Source organism: Chelonia mydas, chromosome 1 (assembly GCF_015237465.2).
Source record: "Chelonia mydas isolate rCheMyd1 chromosome 1, rCheMyd1.pri.v2, whole genome shotgun sequence".
Taxonomy (NCBI): domain Eukaryota; kingdom Metazoa; phylum Chordata; order Testudines; family Cheloniidae; genus Chelonia; species Chelonia mydas.
The window spans coordinates 127,666,640-127,686,111 of record NC_057849.1 but is presented as its reverse complement, the minus strand read 5'-3'; the positions used below and the strand labels follow the sequence as shown (position 1 = coordinate 127,686,111).

The following is a 19,472-nucleotide window of genomic DNA, read 5'->3' as shown; positions in this document are numbered from 1 at the left end:
AAAGGATCTTAGAAAGACACCTAAACTGCTTGTTTACAAAGCAGAATGCTAGAGAGGTCAAACTGTATTGACACAGACACTTTCAAAATGTATCTCAGGTTGTATTACCCTTTGTTACCGACTACTTTATATTCCCATTCCAGAGGGGATGTGGGCTTACTTCAGCTGCGGGCCAGTGGATTCTGCTTACAAAATATTCCGGACTCAAGCGCATAGTATGCAAATGTATCCCAATTGAGAAATGCAGATTGGGACCACATATCTCGAAGAACCTCCAGTAGCAGGTAAGTAACCTCTATTACAACACTCCTGCTAATACATCCCAGAATGATGCTCACTTTTTTTTCTGCATTATTGACTCATATCTAGTAATGTCACGCTGCTAATTATACTCCTAAAGAACATTTCATAATAAAAATGAAACAGGTGAACATAGGAGATATTTCTAAGGTCTACTGAACACTGGATCTATAACAGTTACAGCAAATGGTGGATGACTCTACCCTTATTACTTTCCCGTCATCACAGTAACAATACCAGTTTCACTTGAGGATCGAGGCCATGTGCAGATAATGATTTGTGATTCTCAGGTCTGTAGAGCATCAAGTTACACCAAAAACATTTTTAAAAACCATTTGAGTTTTGGCACAGTCTGCTTCATCCTTTGTGTGGAATGAGTATTTTATTTTCCTTGGGCGCATTTTTGTGCTCAAAAGCTACAAAGGTTTCTACGGAAGAATTGCTTTCATAGTCTTAAAGGATTATGATCAAATCAACTAGAAATCCAATCAAGTTGCCAGAGGTCTGATGGTAATGTTAGTTTTTCTTTGATTAAACAGGGTGATGAAATCTTGAAGAGCTTTAGGTTGGTCTGACATCAGATTCAGTGTAGGAGTTACAAATGATTTGGAAATAGAGATAGGCAGCCTTTGCACAAAGGGGTTATAATCTTCTTCAAGTTTCCCATTCATGCACAATTGGATATGACTCATGTAAGATATGGGTTATACACACTTGGTTAGGTATCCTAAACAGTACAGTGTGTATTTGCGATCTCTGTTGTTGTTTCTCAGCAATCTCTGCTTCCCTCCAGAACTTCCACTGTGTTCATAGGCTGCTTGTTTTGTTTTGGGTGTCCTCGCATCAGAGTGAAATGGACTAGAGTTACAATCGCTGAAGAGACTTCAGGAATCAGGAGCCTAGTCCACTTCACTCAGCTGCTGGCACACTCAGAAGCAGCAAGAGAACCCAATACAGTCACTGGAAAGGGGTGGGGGGATGAAGGACACAGCATGGGAGCAACCAGTGGTGCAAGTAGAAATCATTTCTTACCGGTACTGCACTCATGGGAGGGACACAAGGCAGGGGGGGCATGTGACCTCCCCACGTGACCCTCCATGTGACTCCTCCCTGCCCCAGCCTGGGGCCCACATGCTCTCCCCGTCCCCTCCAATGCCCCTCTTTCTATATATAAACATCAACATGCTTAACTACTCACTTTCCCCCAAAATATGGAGTATTCAGTCTGTTTATATGGAATATGGGAGTTGGGTGAGCAGACATTTCAGCATATGTAAGACTTATTAAAAGACAAATTTTAAGTAGTACTGTATCCTAAACTGGTTTATGGTATTGCACCCAAACATTGCATTTCAATGGGGGATTCCACTTCCTTTATAGAAACATACTCCTGAAATTCTTACCAGTCCACAAAAATGGTCCATAGTCATGCAGATAGTCCCACTGTCTTCAATGGGATTGATCATTGGGGTTTACAGGATTAGGTTCCAAGTTTGTAAATTGTTCTGGACAAAAGTGACAATGCCTGAGCTGTCAGATCAGAAGGAGTTTCATTCGAATAAAGCTGGGCAGCTGTGTGATAAGTCTTAGCTCCGTTGCTAAGATGAGGAACATATTTTCAGCAAAATTCTTGGCAGATTCCTGAGGCAGCTGGTTTAAGGCCGTTAGCATTATAGTCTTCACTTATAGTTCTCTCACCCACAAAACTGGAAAGTTAGGCTCTTAAACAAAGCCTTTGTTTAAGTTTGTTAGCATATGTATTGTTCTGTTAAAGCCATATAAAGAATGAATGCCCTCCCTAGCCATGTTCTGCTCCTTTAAGGAGCAGACCGCAGCTCCCCTACCCCCTCCAGAGGGGTGGGGGCTAGCTCCAAGTCTTTCTGGTACTCCATATCCACTAGCAGAGTACAGACTCTCTATTAAGAACTACACATGTGCTACAGTTCACCTTTTAAACTTTGGCCATTTTTGGTGTAGCCCTCTTCAAACAATATATATTTAGCAAAAAACATATGAGTCCAAAAGTTGAATATTTTGGAAACTTTGCATATATAAACACTGAGTTATAATGGAAACTGAAGTTACCTTAACTCTTGTGATAGCTACTGTTATTAGTTGTAAATCCCAGGCTGTCATACCATATTGCTCAACTGCATCAATATGAGAAAAATAGCACATGCTATAGGTGTCTTCTTTTGTCATGTGATTGTTATATAACTATTCCAATTGCTTTAAAAATCAGAAGGGACTGCAGGAGGAAGGAGAACCAAAGATTTAATAGGTAAGGTGTAAAATAGAATATTCTTTACTAAATTACATCTCCACATTCCATAAACATCTCAAAGTATATATTAAAGTATTAAAGTATATATTATATTATATATATTTTAAGTTACCTGTTTTTGTTTGTTTTAAAGAAGGGTTTGCTTTTTTGTTTGTTTGCTTTTTTTAAAAAATAAGAAATCAAGGAGAGAAAATAAAACATTCAGACAAGTTGAAGGTAATGTGAAGCCTTCAGCATTTTTCATGCATATAGCCTGAGGCTTCATATAGTTGCTCAGTTTCACCTTTCACCTGAATCTGAAAATATTTCTGGCTTAATCTGTGAAAATTCCCTAGTGAATGGTTTGCTTTAATTGACTACGGTTGGTGCTTATATTTTAAATTGAAGAGCAGTAATATTTTAAAATGGTTATTTTAAGTGGGGGAGGGGGGGTTAAGTTGGGTAGATGCTACAGTATTTGTTGTCCTGACACAAAGTAAAAAAACAAACAAATAAACAAAAAAAAACCTGAAAGACCATATTATAACTTGAGTCTCTTTATCACTGTAATTTTTCTGTCTATAACAAAACTTGTTTAGAAATGTACAGGGAAGTTAATGTACTTGTAAGTGTAACCAGATGTTCCAGATTGCCTGAAACTATCTCAGAATTGGGTTCACTGTCCTAAAGGATTGTCAGCTGGATGCCCTAAAGGGTTACTTGTCAAGAATGACAGGCCCAAAATTGAACCCACCTTGAGAGATTATTTTTTTCTTCTAATTGTCCTTCCTGGTTCCAGAAAATGTTCACTCCCAAATATCACAGTTGCAACACTGACCTCAACAAGTGTCCAGCTTTTCTACTGGAGATCCAACAGCAGACCTACAGTACTGGGTTTCTTCGTAATCACGAAATGCTCAAAGAGCAATATGATTGCATATTTCAATGTCCTGTTGGCTCCCATCAAAGGAGTGAACAGGTGGTGCAGAGTCATAGTGTGCTGTGGTATTCATACAGTGTTTTGCCATCCAAAGGATACAACTGTTTGTTTAATTTGGGTCTTCTGACCTAGAAAGTAGTTGTCCTCAGTTTTGAAGTTTAATGTAGGGAATAGTACATTCTCAGTTTTCCCCCAATGTCTCTTAGCTTAAGCTTCAAAAAGGTCCCTGGAATTTGCATTAATTTTTAAGGAATTCTACTGCAGGAAAGTTCATATTATTCTTAGCAGATTGTTGCTCAGAAAGCATCTGATTGATGTACATTTAGAAAAGATTAGAGAATTGGATGAGTAGGCCCAAGAAGAAATCTCTGAAAAACATCAGAAGACAAGAATATCTGTTTCCTCAGAAGGTCCTTTGTACTTAGCAGTTACAAAACCACTTATTCCTCCAAACACTTCTTCAATTTACATTAAAATAAAAGGGAAAATTGTTTTTTTCTTCTCTCTGGCAATTTTGGTACTGTCTTTAGTGTCACATTCTGAATGTGTCCAGTTAGCAAAGATAGCAGTGACCAAAGAGAAAATATGAAATAAATTACTTTCCACCTTGTCAATTTTTGGATAAGCAATGGGAGTTTGTCATTGATTTAAATGGAGCCAGGAATTTTTGGCTTAGTTTTTACAGCAGAATGAGTAGATGACATCACATGGCTTTAAAGCATGACAACTGACTACATGTAAAAGGCCCCATACAAAATAATGGCATAGGAGCCCTAGAACAATCAGGGAGGGACATGCTGTCTCCAGCCAAGCGATAACAGCTTTCTTTTTTTTCTGGAACTTCTTCTCTGTATGACATCAGTGATCAATGAAAGTAAAAGAGGACACAGTAGCAGTATCTTGTTCAGTACATACTATCCCTAGGTCGTCAACTGATTGAACTAATTATTGTCACCAAGGTTTCAGCTGAACCCAGTGAGACTGAAGAGAAGCATCAGGGGAATAAAGGGGGAAGACTGCTTTAATCTGTGCTTTTTTGTGTTTTATTTTATATTTTTCCTAAACTTTCAAAATGAAAATGCTGAGCTATTCTTGTAGGAAGTCTCTGTTCTCCCAATACCTGCATCCTGTCAATTTGGTCTTTTTTGTTGGTTGTTTATTTCAGAGTTGTTAATTTCATTGACATCTGTGATTAATCAGGATTTAAAGATGCTGACATCTAAAGTTGATCCTTGTTCATTTCAGCTGACTTAACTAAAATCAGTTTACAATTTTATTTATTTATTTATTTATTTATTTATTTTGATCTTCAACTTCTACCCAATGGTCAACAATGCATGACCATTACACACAATGTTGTTTTCTATTTTAAAAAAAGGGGTGGAGAAAAATGAAGCAAGAAAAATTAACAATAAAACTTTCCAGTTATTTGGAAAACATGGTACATTCATAGATACAAAATAACAGTAAATTGGGACATGTCCTTCAGATAATGTTTCCTCTTTTGTGATATATTGCATCATGCTATTATGGTTTGTGTGCCATGCCATACCACACAGTAAAATACATGGTACTCTATCTACCACCATGGTTGATTAATAGAGGATGTTAATTTGAAGGAGCACAACTGGATTGCATTGAATGGTCTTTATGTATTTTCTTCATTTAGCCTGCTAACTGTTAACTTATGATGATCTGATCCCTGGTCTTCTGATGCAAATTGGAATTATTAAATATTGTCACTTCAAAATTGTGTCTAAAGGGGGATTGAATTTAAATCTCTGGCTAAATAATCAAGGCAGGACATTCCATAAGAGGAAGAGATGGAGAAAGCATAATAAGCATCCCAAAATTCTACCTACAATACTTGATTATTTGGTTGTATTTTAGAATATTAATATATAAAAAACTGAACAGACAAAATATTTAAAGTAAGATTGCTACTGTGTATGTATACCAAGGAATGTTAGTTTTATTTTTAAAATAAAATAAATGGTTTAAAATGTGAAAATGATTAGTAATGGGAAGCTTGATAAATATTCAAATACAGTAGTAGTTCATGCTCTTTTAAACAAACATAAATTAGTAAAATATCATCATAGAAGGTTCCAAAAGCAAGCTTAACTTTGCCTCTCATAGCCACTTACCGTCCATCTAACAAGGTTTTGTTTAGTACAGCTGCATCTGTAGAAATGTTTGAAATTGTTGATTACAAATGAAATTGTAATACCTGCTTTCAGACATTTTGCTTTCTTTCTCACCTGTGTGGTAAATAAATAATATAATAGCCTAGATCTGAATTCTGAAGCCTATTTGTGTAGAGTGGATTGGCTAAAGATGGGCAAAAGGTCTGTTGGAAGATGTTCTGCTTAACTTTCATTTATTTCTCTCACTGTCATCTTAGTTAAATAAACCTGGTTTTACTGACGATATTTTTTAACTGGCTGTTACATCAGGATGAATACGTGAGCCAGTCTCTGAAGGATGACCAGACCTGGGGTTCGGATGAACCTGGATGCATGCAAAGGCCATCTCCTGAAGGTGCTTCAAGCATCTGGCTGTGTCACTTAGGACATGGAGGAAATAGAAAAAAATTAGCGGGAGGAGAGCAGATGCTGAGCCCCTAAATTAGAGATTAAAGATCATGAGTTTACATGAATTTTCAGCATGTGATTTGGTGGTAGTAGGGTTTCTGATTAGTTTATTTGTTTTTGGCATTACTGTAATTTGTTAATAAGAAATTTCCAGGTTTGGTTTGAAGATCAGTGTAAATGGGAACATAATGTCAATTATGCATAGTTTGGTGGGAGGCTTCTTATAGTTTTAATATAATTTAATTTCCCATTTGGCACTTCTTTTAACTTTTTCTACAAAATAATAATACAAGAAAGATACCAAAAAGTTGTATCTTCCCAGTAAAGTATTCTATGGCTGAATCAATGTAATACTTGCACTGTTACTTGAATATGGTAATACATTGTAAATAATCACCCAGTGTTAACTGATTCATATAAAAAATGGATTTTATTGGTCTGGATCTTTTGTAAAACATCCTGAAGGAAAAATAAGAGTGGTGAAAACTTCTGTTAGCATAATTTTTTCCACTGTTACAGTGTCAGGAGCACAAACTAACTTACAGCTGCACTTGGATACGCAGCACACTTTTTTTAAAAAAAGTGTAGCTGTTTTTTCCTAATGTATTATTTTTGGACCCTACCTGCATTCTTGGGTGTGGAGTTTAGTATGCTAACCAGTTATTAAAAAACAAATTAAGTAACATATATAAATAAGGTAGTTATACATAGATAGCTATGATCTAGCACAGTGGTTTTCAAACTTTTTTTTTCGCGGACCACTTAATGATCTTTCCAAACGTTGTTTGTACCGTTAGCTAAATATTGTAAGGCACTTTGGATAAAAGTGCTATATAAAAAAAACTTAATAATAATTAACTTGTTTTGTTCTACAAATAAAAGAACACAATTCACATTTTAATATCAGTAGTCTTATCTTTCTAATGCGATGGATGTGACCTCTCTCCCCTGCCGTAGCAGCCCCCGAGCTGGGGCTGGGAAGGAGGGGGGTCTCTCCCACTGTGACATCCACCGAGCTGGGCTGGGAAGGAAGGGAGTCTCTCCCTCTCTCCCCCGTCGTGGCAACCCCTGATCTGGGGCTGGGAATGAGGGGTGTCTCCCCTGCCGCAACAGCCACCAAGCAGGGCTGGAAAGGAATGGGGTCTCTCCCTCTTTGCTCCACCCCGTCACGGAAACCCCTGAGCTGGGGCTGGAAAGGAGGGCCGTATCTCCCCAGTAACTAGCTCTGGAGTTGCGGAAAGTTGCTTCTTTCTCTGGCTGCTGCAGCCTTGCACGTCCCAAATTACCCCCACCCCCTCTTCTCACCCCACTGTCCCCTCCCACCTACCCCCTATCCCTCACAAGGCCACCACCTCACCTTACATGTGCGTCTTCTCCAGGGTCCAGGCACCTAATTAGTGGAGCCACGCCTGCGCGGCTCCACTAATGAGGTGGGTGGCCCTTCACTCTCTCATGTGCAGCCGCCCAGGCATGCACCTTAGAGGAAACTACCCGCTGACCACCTGAATGGAGCTTGGGGACCACTGGTCGTCAATGGACCACAGTTTGAGAACCTCTGATCTAGCAGTATCAGGCTCCCTTAGAACTAGTAAAGTCAAAATGCAAAGGGGGGGGGGGGCGAATCATACCATAACATCTGACCTAGGGGAATTTGAGAGAGAACCCTGAAGACGTAACCTTTCCACAACAAATACAATGAAGAGTCCTCATGGCACCTTAGAGACTAAAATTTATTAGTTAGTCTCTAAGGTGCCAAAAGGACTTCTCGTTGTTTTTACTGATACAGACTAACATGCTGCTACTCTGAAACCTTTCCACAACAGTGCTTTTCCTTAGCCAACTGACTCTAGTGAAAACTGAGTACACATAGCCTCTGACTGCTGAGCTGAAACAGATGCCATGGGATTGAAGAAAATAAGCCACTTGAAGAGGTCACAAATTGGGGAAAATTAGCCCTTTGATAGGTAGGACATATGGGATAGGGGCAGACCTAAAAACTGCAAAGTCATTGGACGTATTTCTTTACAAGAAAAATTCTTCTACTTGTAAAATGCTATAGGTTATTTACATTAAATCTCATTTGAAGTAAAACTTCTGGTTATAACAAGAAGCAGTTTAAATATCTGTTTTCTCACATTAGTGTAGTGGTGGCTCGGACTTCACATACGTTTTCAGAATCAAAAGTTAATTTGTATTTATAGTTGCATTTCAGTGAGAAAACAATATGACATTTTTCAGAGGAAGGGGTGCTACTTTTTTTTTGTTAATGTAGGCATTTAAACGAACACAAGTAGGCTTTTACATTAATTCTTCATTGATTTTAAAGGAGGAAGTTTACACTTCTGTTCATGCTTTTATTTCTGTTTAGAAATGTAACAAGAGAAAGGTCAATTCATTTGCATAGTAAAGGCTGTCTTCAAAAACAATGAAGCTATTAACTGACTGGCTGGATTCTGGAGAACACAGAAAAAAGTCTGTGGAGAGGCACATCTACAGATTAACTGAGTTTCCAGATGGATGGATTAGTTGATTGACTGTTTGCTAATACAGACACTTTACTAACAGTAAGAGGAATTCCAGTTCCTCAAAATTCCTGGGCATGTGGCTACTTGTGGGACGTGGGGGCAGGAGGGGATGTATTGCAGGCAGGACTGTTGTTTTTATAGACTGCCAAAAAATGTCTCAGATGCCTGTAAATGGCATGTTGTAACAAAATGCTACAAACAAAATATCAGATCTCTTAATATTGCATCATAAATGGTTGTGAGTGTTTGTATGGTGGGGGAATAATATAGGCACAAACAGCAAATATTGTCTACCTGATTGAGTATGCACATAGCAGCTGAAGTGAGAAAAAGCTTCCATTGCTCCTCTACAATCAAACTTGAGTTGTCATGCCCTCAGCCCTGTAATTATCCATTATCTAAAATGTAAGCCAAGGTGGGAATAATGAGAGTTGATGGCAAAACTGTCACGTTTTTTGCTTTCTTTTTTGTAATTTTAAGACACAGTGACTGAAAGGTTAGTTTAGTGTATTGGTATTTGCAGAATGAAGCTAGAAAAATACAAGGACTGTATGTATCTTTTCAACGCTATGAAGACCCATTTCTAGCCTAGGTAGGTCACAAGATATCGGAATTTAAATGGGTCTGTGGCCTATGTGTGTACCAACATGGGCCTCAGGTAAGTATACATTTGGAGAAGGTATTCACTTTTTTTGGAGAAATGAAGGAAATGTACTGCTGGCAAGTTTATTTTAACAAAAAAAAAGTCTGTTTTAAAGCTGCTCAGGGCCTGGTTATTCCTGGTGAAGAAGAATTAGTAGACAAAGTATAGATGGTCAGAGTTTTATTATAAATGCAACTTATCACATGAATATCACCACCCAGGAACTCACTCTTCCAAAATTTTTCAGTATTTTTCCTACCATTAACTTTTCAATTTCCTCTGCCTGTCATCCCTTCCATTTTCCTACTCTGTCCCTCAGTTTATCTTTTACTCCCTCCCTCTGTGTCTCAGCATCTCTCTGTGTCTGTCACTTACCTCAGGTTAGGAAACAGAATTGGGATTGTTAGAGAGGCAAGATGGGTGAGGTATTAGCTTTTACTGGATTATATTCTGTTGGTGAGATAGATAAGCTTTCAAGTTTACAGAGAGCTCTTCTTCAGATCTGGGAAGCTTACTCAGAGTATCATAGCTAAATTCAAGGCAGAAGGGATTGTTTAGCAAAAGTAGTTAACACATTTTTCAAGGGATCATTCAACATGAAAGTGCCTGTGAAGATCCCTCCAGTCATAGGGAAGAAAGAAAGTTGGGTGGGGAGGCATCGTAGGGGATTGGAATGGGATTGTCAGTTTAATATAAAATTTGGATTCTCTCCATTCCCCTCTGTGTCACAACCCTTTTCTTTTTTCTCTCTCTTTCCATCTTTCCCAGGTATTTGCTCTTAGATTTCCCATTCTCCCGACTTACCTCTTTAATTCACTTTTCCCCACCCCTTGAAGAGTGTTGCAGTGAAGAAACATTACATGGGAAGGAAAGGAAACATAACATGACATGGGAGGGCAAGAGTGGGAGAGAGAAGTGACCAGAAGGGGGAAGGTTTCTGGCTGAACAGTTGAATACACAGCACTTTTTTCTACCCATGGAAGCTCCCAAGATATTGGACCTTAAAAATCTCATTGTTATGCATAGTAAAGCTATATTAGGCATTTTCCCCAAGTGTTTTAATATTATTTTTTCTTATCCTGAGCATGTGGTGTAGTTGATTTCATGGTATTAAATAATCTGCCTTTATGGGTCAAGATTAATTTAAAACTGTACCAATACTTTTGTTGTAAACTAAAATATTCATTTTTCCCTCTGTGAAATATTTAGCAAATACAGGCTATATGATAATGTGGTATAAGCACTTTATTGGCATGCTTTTGAGATTATCTGTTTAACACTCTCATGGCTTTGCCAGTTATGAGTAATGCAGCCATCCCAAACTCCTGCCAATAAAAACTTTATACCAAACAGTTGTGTATACTGTTTATATGTATTATACAGAATTTTTTTTTACACATTTGGGAAGGGTTCCCAAACAACCTGAAACCACCCTGCCTTCACCCATCAACCAATAACCTCTCTGCATTCCTGGAGTTCAGTACGTTGCTCATCAGGAGGTTTGACATCTGAAAGGAGTCTCAAGCCAAGATGTGTGAATCCGAACCATGGCGTTCCTGGCTTGTGAAAGAGAGCCATGGAGCAAGTGGTGCCACTCCTGTCCAACGTAGTGAACACCTCATTCAGAGAAGGAGTCACTCCTTTCTCCTTCAGCACACAATAATCTGACCGACACAGAAAAAAACCACCCTGTATACATCAGCCAACTGCTGCCCAGAGTTGAACTTTCTGTTCCTGGCCAAGCTCAGAGAATTTACTCAAAGGACAACATCAGGCTCATCTAATTGGAGCTAATATACTAGGCCCACCACAATTTGGATAAAGATTGTCTATGCAGGAGACAGAACTTTTACAGTGGGCCAGCTCAAGAATTCTCTTTAGGGAGAGGATGGGAAAACATATGTGACAGATGTTAGTCACAGTGCTTAATTAAACTACGAGAAAGTACTCAGATCCTGTGTTGATAAGAACCTTAATAGAGTAGTGTACTTTTTGTAATTGGAAATATTTTTTCATATCGCTTCACGTTGCTTACCACATGCTCAATTGTACAGAATTTGAAGGGAGACATAATCTAAAAATTATTGAAAATAGCAATTTTATATACAGAAAAACTGTGATTGGCCTTGGATTGAATCTTATTCATACTGGACTTTTAGGCGTTTTTGTTTGTTTGTTTTCTGCGGGGAGGAGAGACTGGACATGGAGATTTTTTCTAATGGGTTTATGTTATTTTTTTCTTTCTCTCTGTCTCTCTCTCTTTTTAAAAATAGTGACTATTTGAAGATGCTAATAGTTTTGAAATGTAGAATAAATTCTGTTAGAGTTGGATTAGTGGGGAGAGGGCAAATGAGTCTATTAGAATTGAATGATTAATTCTGTTGTTGTGCAAGTTGTTATATGGACATCACTTCCACGTGTGTACATAAACGTTATACATGTATCGTTTAGCCATGTATTGTTTATATACATACATACAGTAAAAGCTTTTTTTATCTGGCATGTTGGAGGAATGGGGGGATGCGAGTAAGTGAAAAATGTTGGTTAGCTAAGAGGGAAAGAGTTTGGGTGTGGTAGGGGGTGTGAGGATGAGAACCGCAGCCAATGGGAGTTGCAGGGGCAGTGCGCAGAGCAGCCTGCCACAGGTCCGCCTAGGAGTAGCCGGGACAGGTCACCGCTTGCGGGGAGTTGCCCGAGGTGAGCGCCCCCTGTATCTGCCACCCCAAAACTCATCCTGAGGCCCCTCCTGCACCCAAACTCCCTCCAAGAGCCTGCACCCCCTCCTGCACCCCTCCTCCCCCTGCATTCCAAACCCCTTGTGGCCATTCCTCCGCCTAGGAGCAGCAGGGATGTGTTTCCGCTTCCAAGGAGCCATGCAGAGCCAGGTAGGGAGCCTGCCGGCCCTGCACCAACCGGACAATAAACTGGACTTTCTATGAAGATTAGAAATGCCAGTTTATAGAGCTTTCTGGTTGGCAAACGGCTGGATAGCACATCTTTTACCGTATATACACTTGCATACATACTATTAATGTTAATTCCCCATAATATTGCTGAATGGGTTTTGCTGAATTGTCTAGATTTTGTGACAGTGAATACATGACATCAGAAAAGTGTGTCTAGAGAACTCATTTTTTCCTCCTCTGTTCAGTAGTGCATATTATAAACAATTCCCCTGTGTTTCATTTATCATTTTGGAGTACATTTCTTAGAATGATAGAATCATAGAATATCAGAGTTGGAAGGGACCTCAGGAGGTCAGCTAGTCCAACCTCCTGCTCAAAGCAGGACCAATCCCCAACTAAATCATCCCAGCCAGGGCTTAAAAACCTCTAAGGAAGGAGATTCCACCACTTCCCTAGGTAACCCATTCCAGTGCTTTACCACCCTCCGAGTAAAAAAGTTTTTCCTAATGTCCAACCTAAATCTCCCCCACTGAAACTTGAGACCATTACTTCTCATTCTGTCATCTGCTACCACTGAGAACAGTCTAGATCCATCCTCTTTGGAACCCCCTTTCAGGTAGTTGAAAGCAGCTATCAAATCCCCCCTCATTCTTCTCTTCTGCAGACTAAATAATCCCAGTTCCCTCAGTCTCGCCTCATAAGTCATGTGCTCCAGCTCCCTAATCATTTTTGTTGCCCTTCGCTGGAGTCTTTCCAGTTTTTCCACATCCTTCTTGTAGTTTGGGGCCCAAAACTGAACACAGTACTCCAGATGAGGCTTCACTAATGCCAAATAGAGGGGAATGATCACGTCCCTTGATCTGCTGGCAGTGCCCCTACTTATACAGCCCATAATGCCATTAGCCTTCTTGGCAACAAGGGCACACTGTTGACTCATATCCAGCTTCTCGTCCACTGTAACCCCTAGGTCCTTTTCTGCAGAACTGCTGCCTAGCCATTCGGTCCCTAGTCTGTAGCGGTGCATGGGATTCTTCCGTCCTTTTAAGTGTAGAACTCTGCACTTGTCCTCGTTGAACCTCATCAGATTTCTTTTGGCCCAATCCTCTAATTTGTGTAGGGCCCTCTGTATCCTATCCCTACCTTCCAGCGTATCTACCACTCCTCCCAATTTCGTGTCATCCACGCCATCCTCCAGATCATTAATGAAGATATTGAACAAAACTGGCCCGAGGACCGACCCTTGGGGCACTCTGCTTGATACCGGCTGCCAACTAGACATGGAGCCATTGATCACTACTCTCTAAGCCCGATGATTTAACCAGCTTTCTATCCACCTTATAGTCGATTCATCCAGTCCATACTTCTTTTACTTGCTGGCAAGGATACTGTGGGAGACCATATCAAAAGCTTTGCTAAAGTCAAGGAATAACACTCCACTGCTTTCCCCTCATCCACAGAGCCAGTTATCTCATCATAGAAGGCAGTTAGGTTAGTCAGGCATGACTTACCCTTGGTGAATCCATGCTGACTGACTCTTAATAATACGTGGGCCAAATTTTCTTCTGGAGTGAATGGGAAAAATCTCCATTGAAACTGATGAAACTGCAACCATTTATGCTAGAAAATTTGGCTCCATTGTTTTTTAAAAGTCTTTCTTGATAGAAGGTCCTAACTAAAGCACCAAGGTCCCGTGTGAGGCCTGTTGGTTAAATGGATTTTTGAATACATTCCCCTCAAAAGTCCATCTTATTAATCTAATTTTTCTCTGATCTGGGTTTAAACCTTGGTGACTAACATCCTACAATTTGTTTGTATAGCTTCTTAGGATAATTTAGTAGGGGCTATATGAATATGTATCAAATTGCAGTATTGTAATCAAAATCTTAATAAGTCTCGGATTTAGCTATTTGAACAGGTAGGACTTGCATCAATCAATTTTGTGCAGCAATTTAGAAAATGTAAATATTATTTTTATTACTTAATTTGAATCTATTAAGCGCATTGTAGCCTTGTTTTGCATCTTTGTTGGTTGGGAAGACTTGGCAAACCACATTATTCTGTCTTTTATTAGTTGAGTAAATCACCATAGGTCTAACAGTTAAAATAGAACTGTAGTTTAATGATGTCAGCACAATAACAAATTTTGTCATGTTACTTTTCCTTCTGTCTATAAAAGTTAAGAAACTAGAAACTACTTGCCTTGTAATTCTTCTTCTTTGAGGATATCAGACCATTACTCTGGCCTTTTGTTCATGCTTATACCCACTATAGAAGATATGTTGCAGCTCTGCTACCCTGATTTTCCACTGATGTGAGGTCTTTCAGGGATTTTACACTGCCAGTATAAGTTAGAGCAGCCTTCCAGGCTTCTCTAATTCATGCTAATCAATTATGCAGAATCAAGGAACTGTATCCAGCTCATTGATGGCTGAAATACCTCCCTCCATTCTAACTTGTGTAGCTAAGACAAGGGGAATTGAGTCTAGTAGCTTTGGAAAAAATCGGCATTTGATTCAAGAATAATTATCTGCTGTTACCTTGGTGTAAACACTTTGATTTTTCTGTTGAGTAAAAAATATTTCATGCTTAGAGTTTGTTTTGCCATGTGAGGTGTGACTTCAGCATGTGCAGACAAACCATGGCTAGCTCAAATAACAATAGCAGTGAAGCCTCGACAGCAAGGGCTAGCCGCAAAAGTAAGTTCACAGGGTCCCTGGCAATCTTCCTCAGCCCGTGGTGCTGCCCATGCTGCTGTGGCTTTGCTGCTATTGTTATTCAAATTAGCTAGATCAAAGATAGCTCAGGTATGTCTACATGTGCTGTAATTACACCTCTGGTTGCAGTGGAGACAACCTTAATAAAAATTCCTTTCAAGAATGACTGAGGACAAATGAATCCTTATTATATTCAGTAAAACGACTTCATTATGATACAGCCTGTAGTACCATAAATAGGACATGAATATTAAAATACATGTTAATTTGTCTTTCAGGGGTTGAAAAGCTGATCCGCCATCTACACCAACACAATGTACCTATAGCTATTGCCACTAGCTCAGCTGGAGTGACATTTCAGATAAAAACAAGCAAACACAAAGACTTCTTTAATCTATTTCATCATATTGTGTTGGGAGATGACCCAGATGTGAAGAACAGCAAGCCACAGCCTGATGCGTTTTTAGTTTGTGCAAAGAGATTTCACCCTCCTCCTCCTCCAGAAAAGGTAGGGATTGAATTAGCTGAAAAGTCAGCAATAAACAATTCAGACTACATTTTGATTTTGTTTTAATTTGTTATTTAATATGACAAGTTCTGAGATTGAAGCCCCTTATTTACATGGGCAGGAGTGGATCAATAAGTGATGATTGATCATCAATGTTGATGATGATCCATCAGTGTAGTGCCTAGAGAGTTAGGTACTCAACAGTCATTTCACCATTTTAGGAATGTACTCCATTGAGCTGGATGCCAGCTGAGCTCTGCCACTTTTTTTGGCAAATTAGCTCCATAATGACTCATTTGATGTGCCAGTTTGTGACTTTGCTGGAGCAAAAATGAAAAAGAGACACAAATTTAGAAATATAATTTACAATTAAACATGAGAATAAAAAGAAGTAAGAATTAATTTCTTACTTTTTCTTACTTTACAGTCCACTGGGATCACTTTTGTGTTCCTCGTGCTAAATTTATTGTATTGCTTGAAACTTCTTTGTGTAATCCACTTGTGATACTATTTTACTGTAATTCTCTTACAATTTTTATGTGTTTCAGAGTTCTGACTTGAAATCTAAATTGTATTCAGATATAGTGAGGAATCTAAACTGAAATAAGTCTGGTCATATCTTTGGTTAGAACATATGTGAATTGTGTTAGTAAATCATAATTGTTCATATTGCAATTTATTTAACTTATTGTTAGCTACTGTATATACTGGAAAGACACTTGGACCTTGAACATTCAAGGTGAACTGTGAAGCAAAAGGAACAGTAATATGGTTTGTTTTTATGATGACTGAAGGTCTGTGTGTGTGTGTGTGTGTGTGTATATGTATAATAAAATCAATCTCATGTTTCTTTTGTACATGTGGGAGAATGTGAATAACAGACCTTATTTCTCTCTCTTTGATAAACAACTGACAAGGAGTCCCCAACCTGTCCCCAAATATCTTGTTCATGCAAGTAGCTCTCGTGTGAGTAGTACACATTGGACAGTTGTTGCATGCATAAGGACTACTTGTATGACTGAGTGTGTGCAGGAGTGGGTCTAAGCTTTGAACAATCTCAGTAGCGGTCACACAAGGCTGTAACCTCCATTTAGAACAAGAAGTGAGGAGCTGATAGTCCTGATATTTCATTTTTAAAGGTTCTTTATTAGAAAGGAAAAAGACAAATGTTTTACTCTTTGCATATCATAGTGCCTTTTTTTTTCTTTTTTTTTGCTTTTGCTTATCCTTAACTCAGAATTTGAAGTTGGCATCATGTGAAAGTAATCTTCCCAGATAACTATTTATTAGATAAACAGAGATTTAAAATTTGTAATGTGGTGTATTGATATACAAAATATATGTGCAATATATTCTCTGACTACTTTAATAACTGAAATGTTCAGTGTGGGGTGGGGGTTTTTGGTTTTGTTTTGTTTTGAAAATAAATGTGGCTAAAAGTTGTGTTGTGCAATTATGAAAGTACCAGAAAGGAAGTACTGGAGGAATTTATTTGAGGCAAAGGGAATAAGAATATCTAGGAGGTTGTCTAGTAATGGTTGGGGGGTAGGGGGAGAGCAAACATGAGCTTCTGTGTTAGAAACAATCTTTGTGGAGGTTTAACAGTAGGATCAAGGGGGTCATGACCCCCTAACCATTCTGAAACAATAATTGATCATTGTTTTTATTTATCCACTGTGGAGGAAAAGTTGTGAGAGGATCATGAAAAGCTCAGAAATAATAAAAATTCATCATAAAAAAGAGTTAGGTATCACAAGTATTGTTTTTGTGTTCCAGATGTTGCACCTCAAATAAACTATTTTCCCATTTCACTGCAAACAACTAGAACTGGGCTTTTGCTGTGGTAACGGTTAACATATTTGAACACAGGATCGTCTAAATTATAGCCATGTTTTTGTTTTGTTTCAAACTTTAACTCTCCACGGTATTTTGAAATAGTCTATTCTTTAACCTATTAGTGAAGGGAGTAGTGAAATCTGTCACTAAGGGTACATCTACACGGCAAAATAAAAGCAACCCAAAATGTGAAAATGACTCTCAGAGCCTGTGTCAACTGACTCAGACTCACAATAAGAGGCTAAAAATAGTCTTGTAGGTGTTCGGGCTCGGGCTGGAGCTTGGACTCCGAGACCCACCTTTCCTGCCAGGTGCCAGACCCCAAATGTCTACACTGCAATTTTTTAGCACCACAGCCCAAGCTCTGAGAGCTTGAGTCAGCTGACACTAGCCAGCCATGAGTGTTTCCTTGCAGTATATACATACCCTAAGAGTTCATTGGTCTGTTTTTTATGTCACCACAGTGCCGTTTGTGGGCTCCTGCTCTTTCTTAACCTTCCATGCAGCCTCAGGTTTTTATTTGACAGAACTCAAGGTTCTTAGTGCAAATGATGCAACAGATTTTTCCATCACATCTGGACATCCACTAAAATCATGAAATGTCGAGAGCATTAAAAAAAAAGAAAAATCCCTGGAATCCATGATTTCCAAAATGTACATGACAAAATTGCATAATAATCACAAAGAGAGCATTGTGTGACCTTAAAGGAGGGGCTAGTGAAGCAGCAGAGGCAAGGGAAGGCCAATTTACATTTTTTTTTCGAAAAGAAAAGATCTCAAAATAAAAATTATTTTCAGTAAACCATTTTTTTTTTAACATGCAGATTTGGCATAATGTCTTCTGACTTTTACCGTCCAGCTTCTGGAAGTCAGTTTCCATTGTTCTTAACATTGCTTCGGAATGTTTAGAATTTTCTTTCCATGGCCATACTGAATTTCACTTTAAGGATGAGTTGATTCTTTTGTGTTTCAGAGTAGCAGCCGTGTTAGTCTGTATTCACAAAAAGAAAAGGAGGACTTGTGGCACCTTAGAGACTAAAAAAATTTCTTTGAGCATAAGCTTTCGTGAGCTACAGCTCACTTCATCAGATGCATTCTTTTGTGTTTGTAGATTTAAAATTAATAGCAAACATATGAAATTTTCATAGTCACAGAAAAGGACCTGATTTCAAGATTCTGTGTTTCCTGTGTTAAAGCTGATGTTATAAATTTACATGGGTTGTTGACTTTTAACAAAAACAAAAAAAGGGGTGAAATCTTGAGGTACTCACTGTGTTGCCAGTTCTGCACTGTGTCTGGCTGGGCAGACACTCACACCCACTTAGGCAGAAATACTGTTGAAATGGATGGGAAATTTTCTTCAATACAGACTGGAGACTTCAGGATTTGACCAACATTATTATTATATTCAGTGGCAACTTAATTAATTGAGAGTTAAAGTTGCTTAGTGGTATGTCATTCCCTTGCAGAACATAGAGCAAAACTCAAACTTTTGAAAACCGCCAAATGCACAGTTAGGGTTCTCTGTGGAAACTTAACTCCCCTCTTTCAGCAGTTCCCTAATACAGGTTGCTAACATACTCTGTCAACCCCATGGTTTGCTGAAATGTGCAACCCATTCACTCAGGATACCACCTAACATTAATAAAGGACAAAAAAATAAAGCACACCACCTTCCCTCTAAATAACATCATTATTAGCACTAAAGCAATTATGTTTTGAAATGACAAACATTTTATGGCAAAGTGTTTAATAAAAATATTTCAGCCTCTGATGCTGAAAACACTTTGCACATGCAAACATTTATGCACATACTTTAAGTACATGAGTAATCTCTCTGAGGTCAATAGGACAATGCTTGTGAATATAGTTATGTGCTTGCTTAAGTGTTTGCTGGATGAGAGCCATAATTTCTTTCTTTATGTCTGTCTGCCTACCTACCTACCTACTTTCCTTCCTATAGTTGTTCTATGAAATTTAAACAATATAAGACCTTACAAGTAGTAGGGATGTAAAAGGTTAAACAGTTAACCAGTTAGCATTAGGCTTACCATTAACCGGACCTTAACTGTTTACCCTGGCAGCCGCCCGGCCACACCAGGCCAGCGGGCCAAAGGGACTCTAGCCTCAGCTGGGCCAGCAGGACCCCAGTCCCAGCCGTGGCGGTCGGGCTGGAGCGATCCCGGCCACGGCGGGCAGGCAGGACCCCGGCCGCAGAAGGATGGGCAGGCAGGAGCAGCCCC

At 39.0% G+C, this 19,472-nt stretch overlaps 1 protein-coding gene across 4 annotated transcripts in view; it reads left to right on the top strand.

Annotated features, from left to right (window-relative positions):
- The window catches only part of LOC102946013 (pseudouridine 5'-phosphatase), a 137,576-nt gene that overhangs the window by 57,443 nt on the left and 60,661 nt on the right, over positions 1–19,472 (top strand). For 3 of the 4 annotated variants that reach the window (XM_037899816.2, XM_043537781.1, XM_043537780.1), the window contains exon 3: positions 15,164–15,393. In XM_037899816.2, the coding sequence (XP_037755744.1) occupies positions 15,164–15,393 (230 nt within the window). Of the gene's footprint in view, positions 1–143; positions 285–15,163; positions 15,394–19,472 lie in introns of all 4 variants that reach the window. The other variant, XM_043537782.1, reaches the window with a different exon arrangement.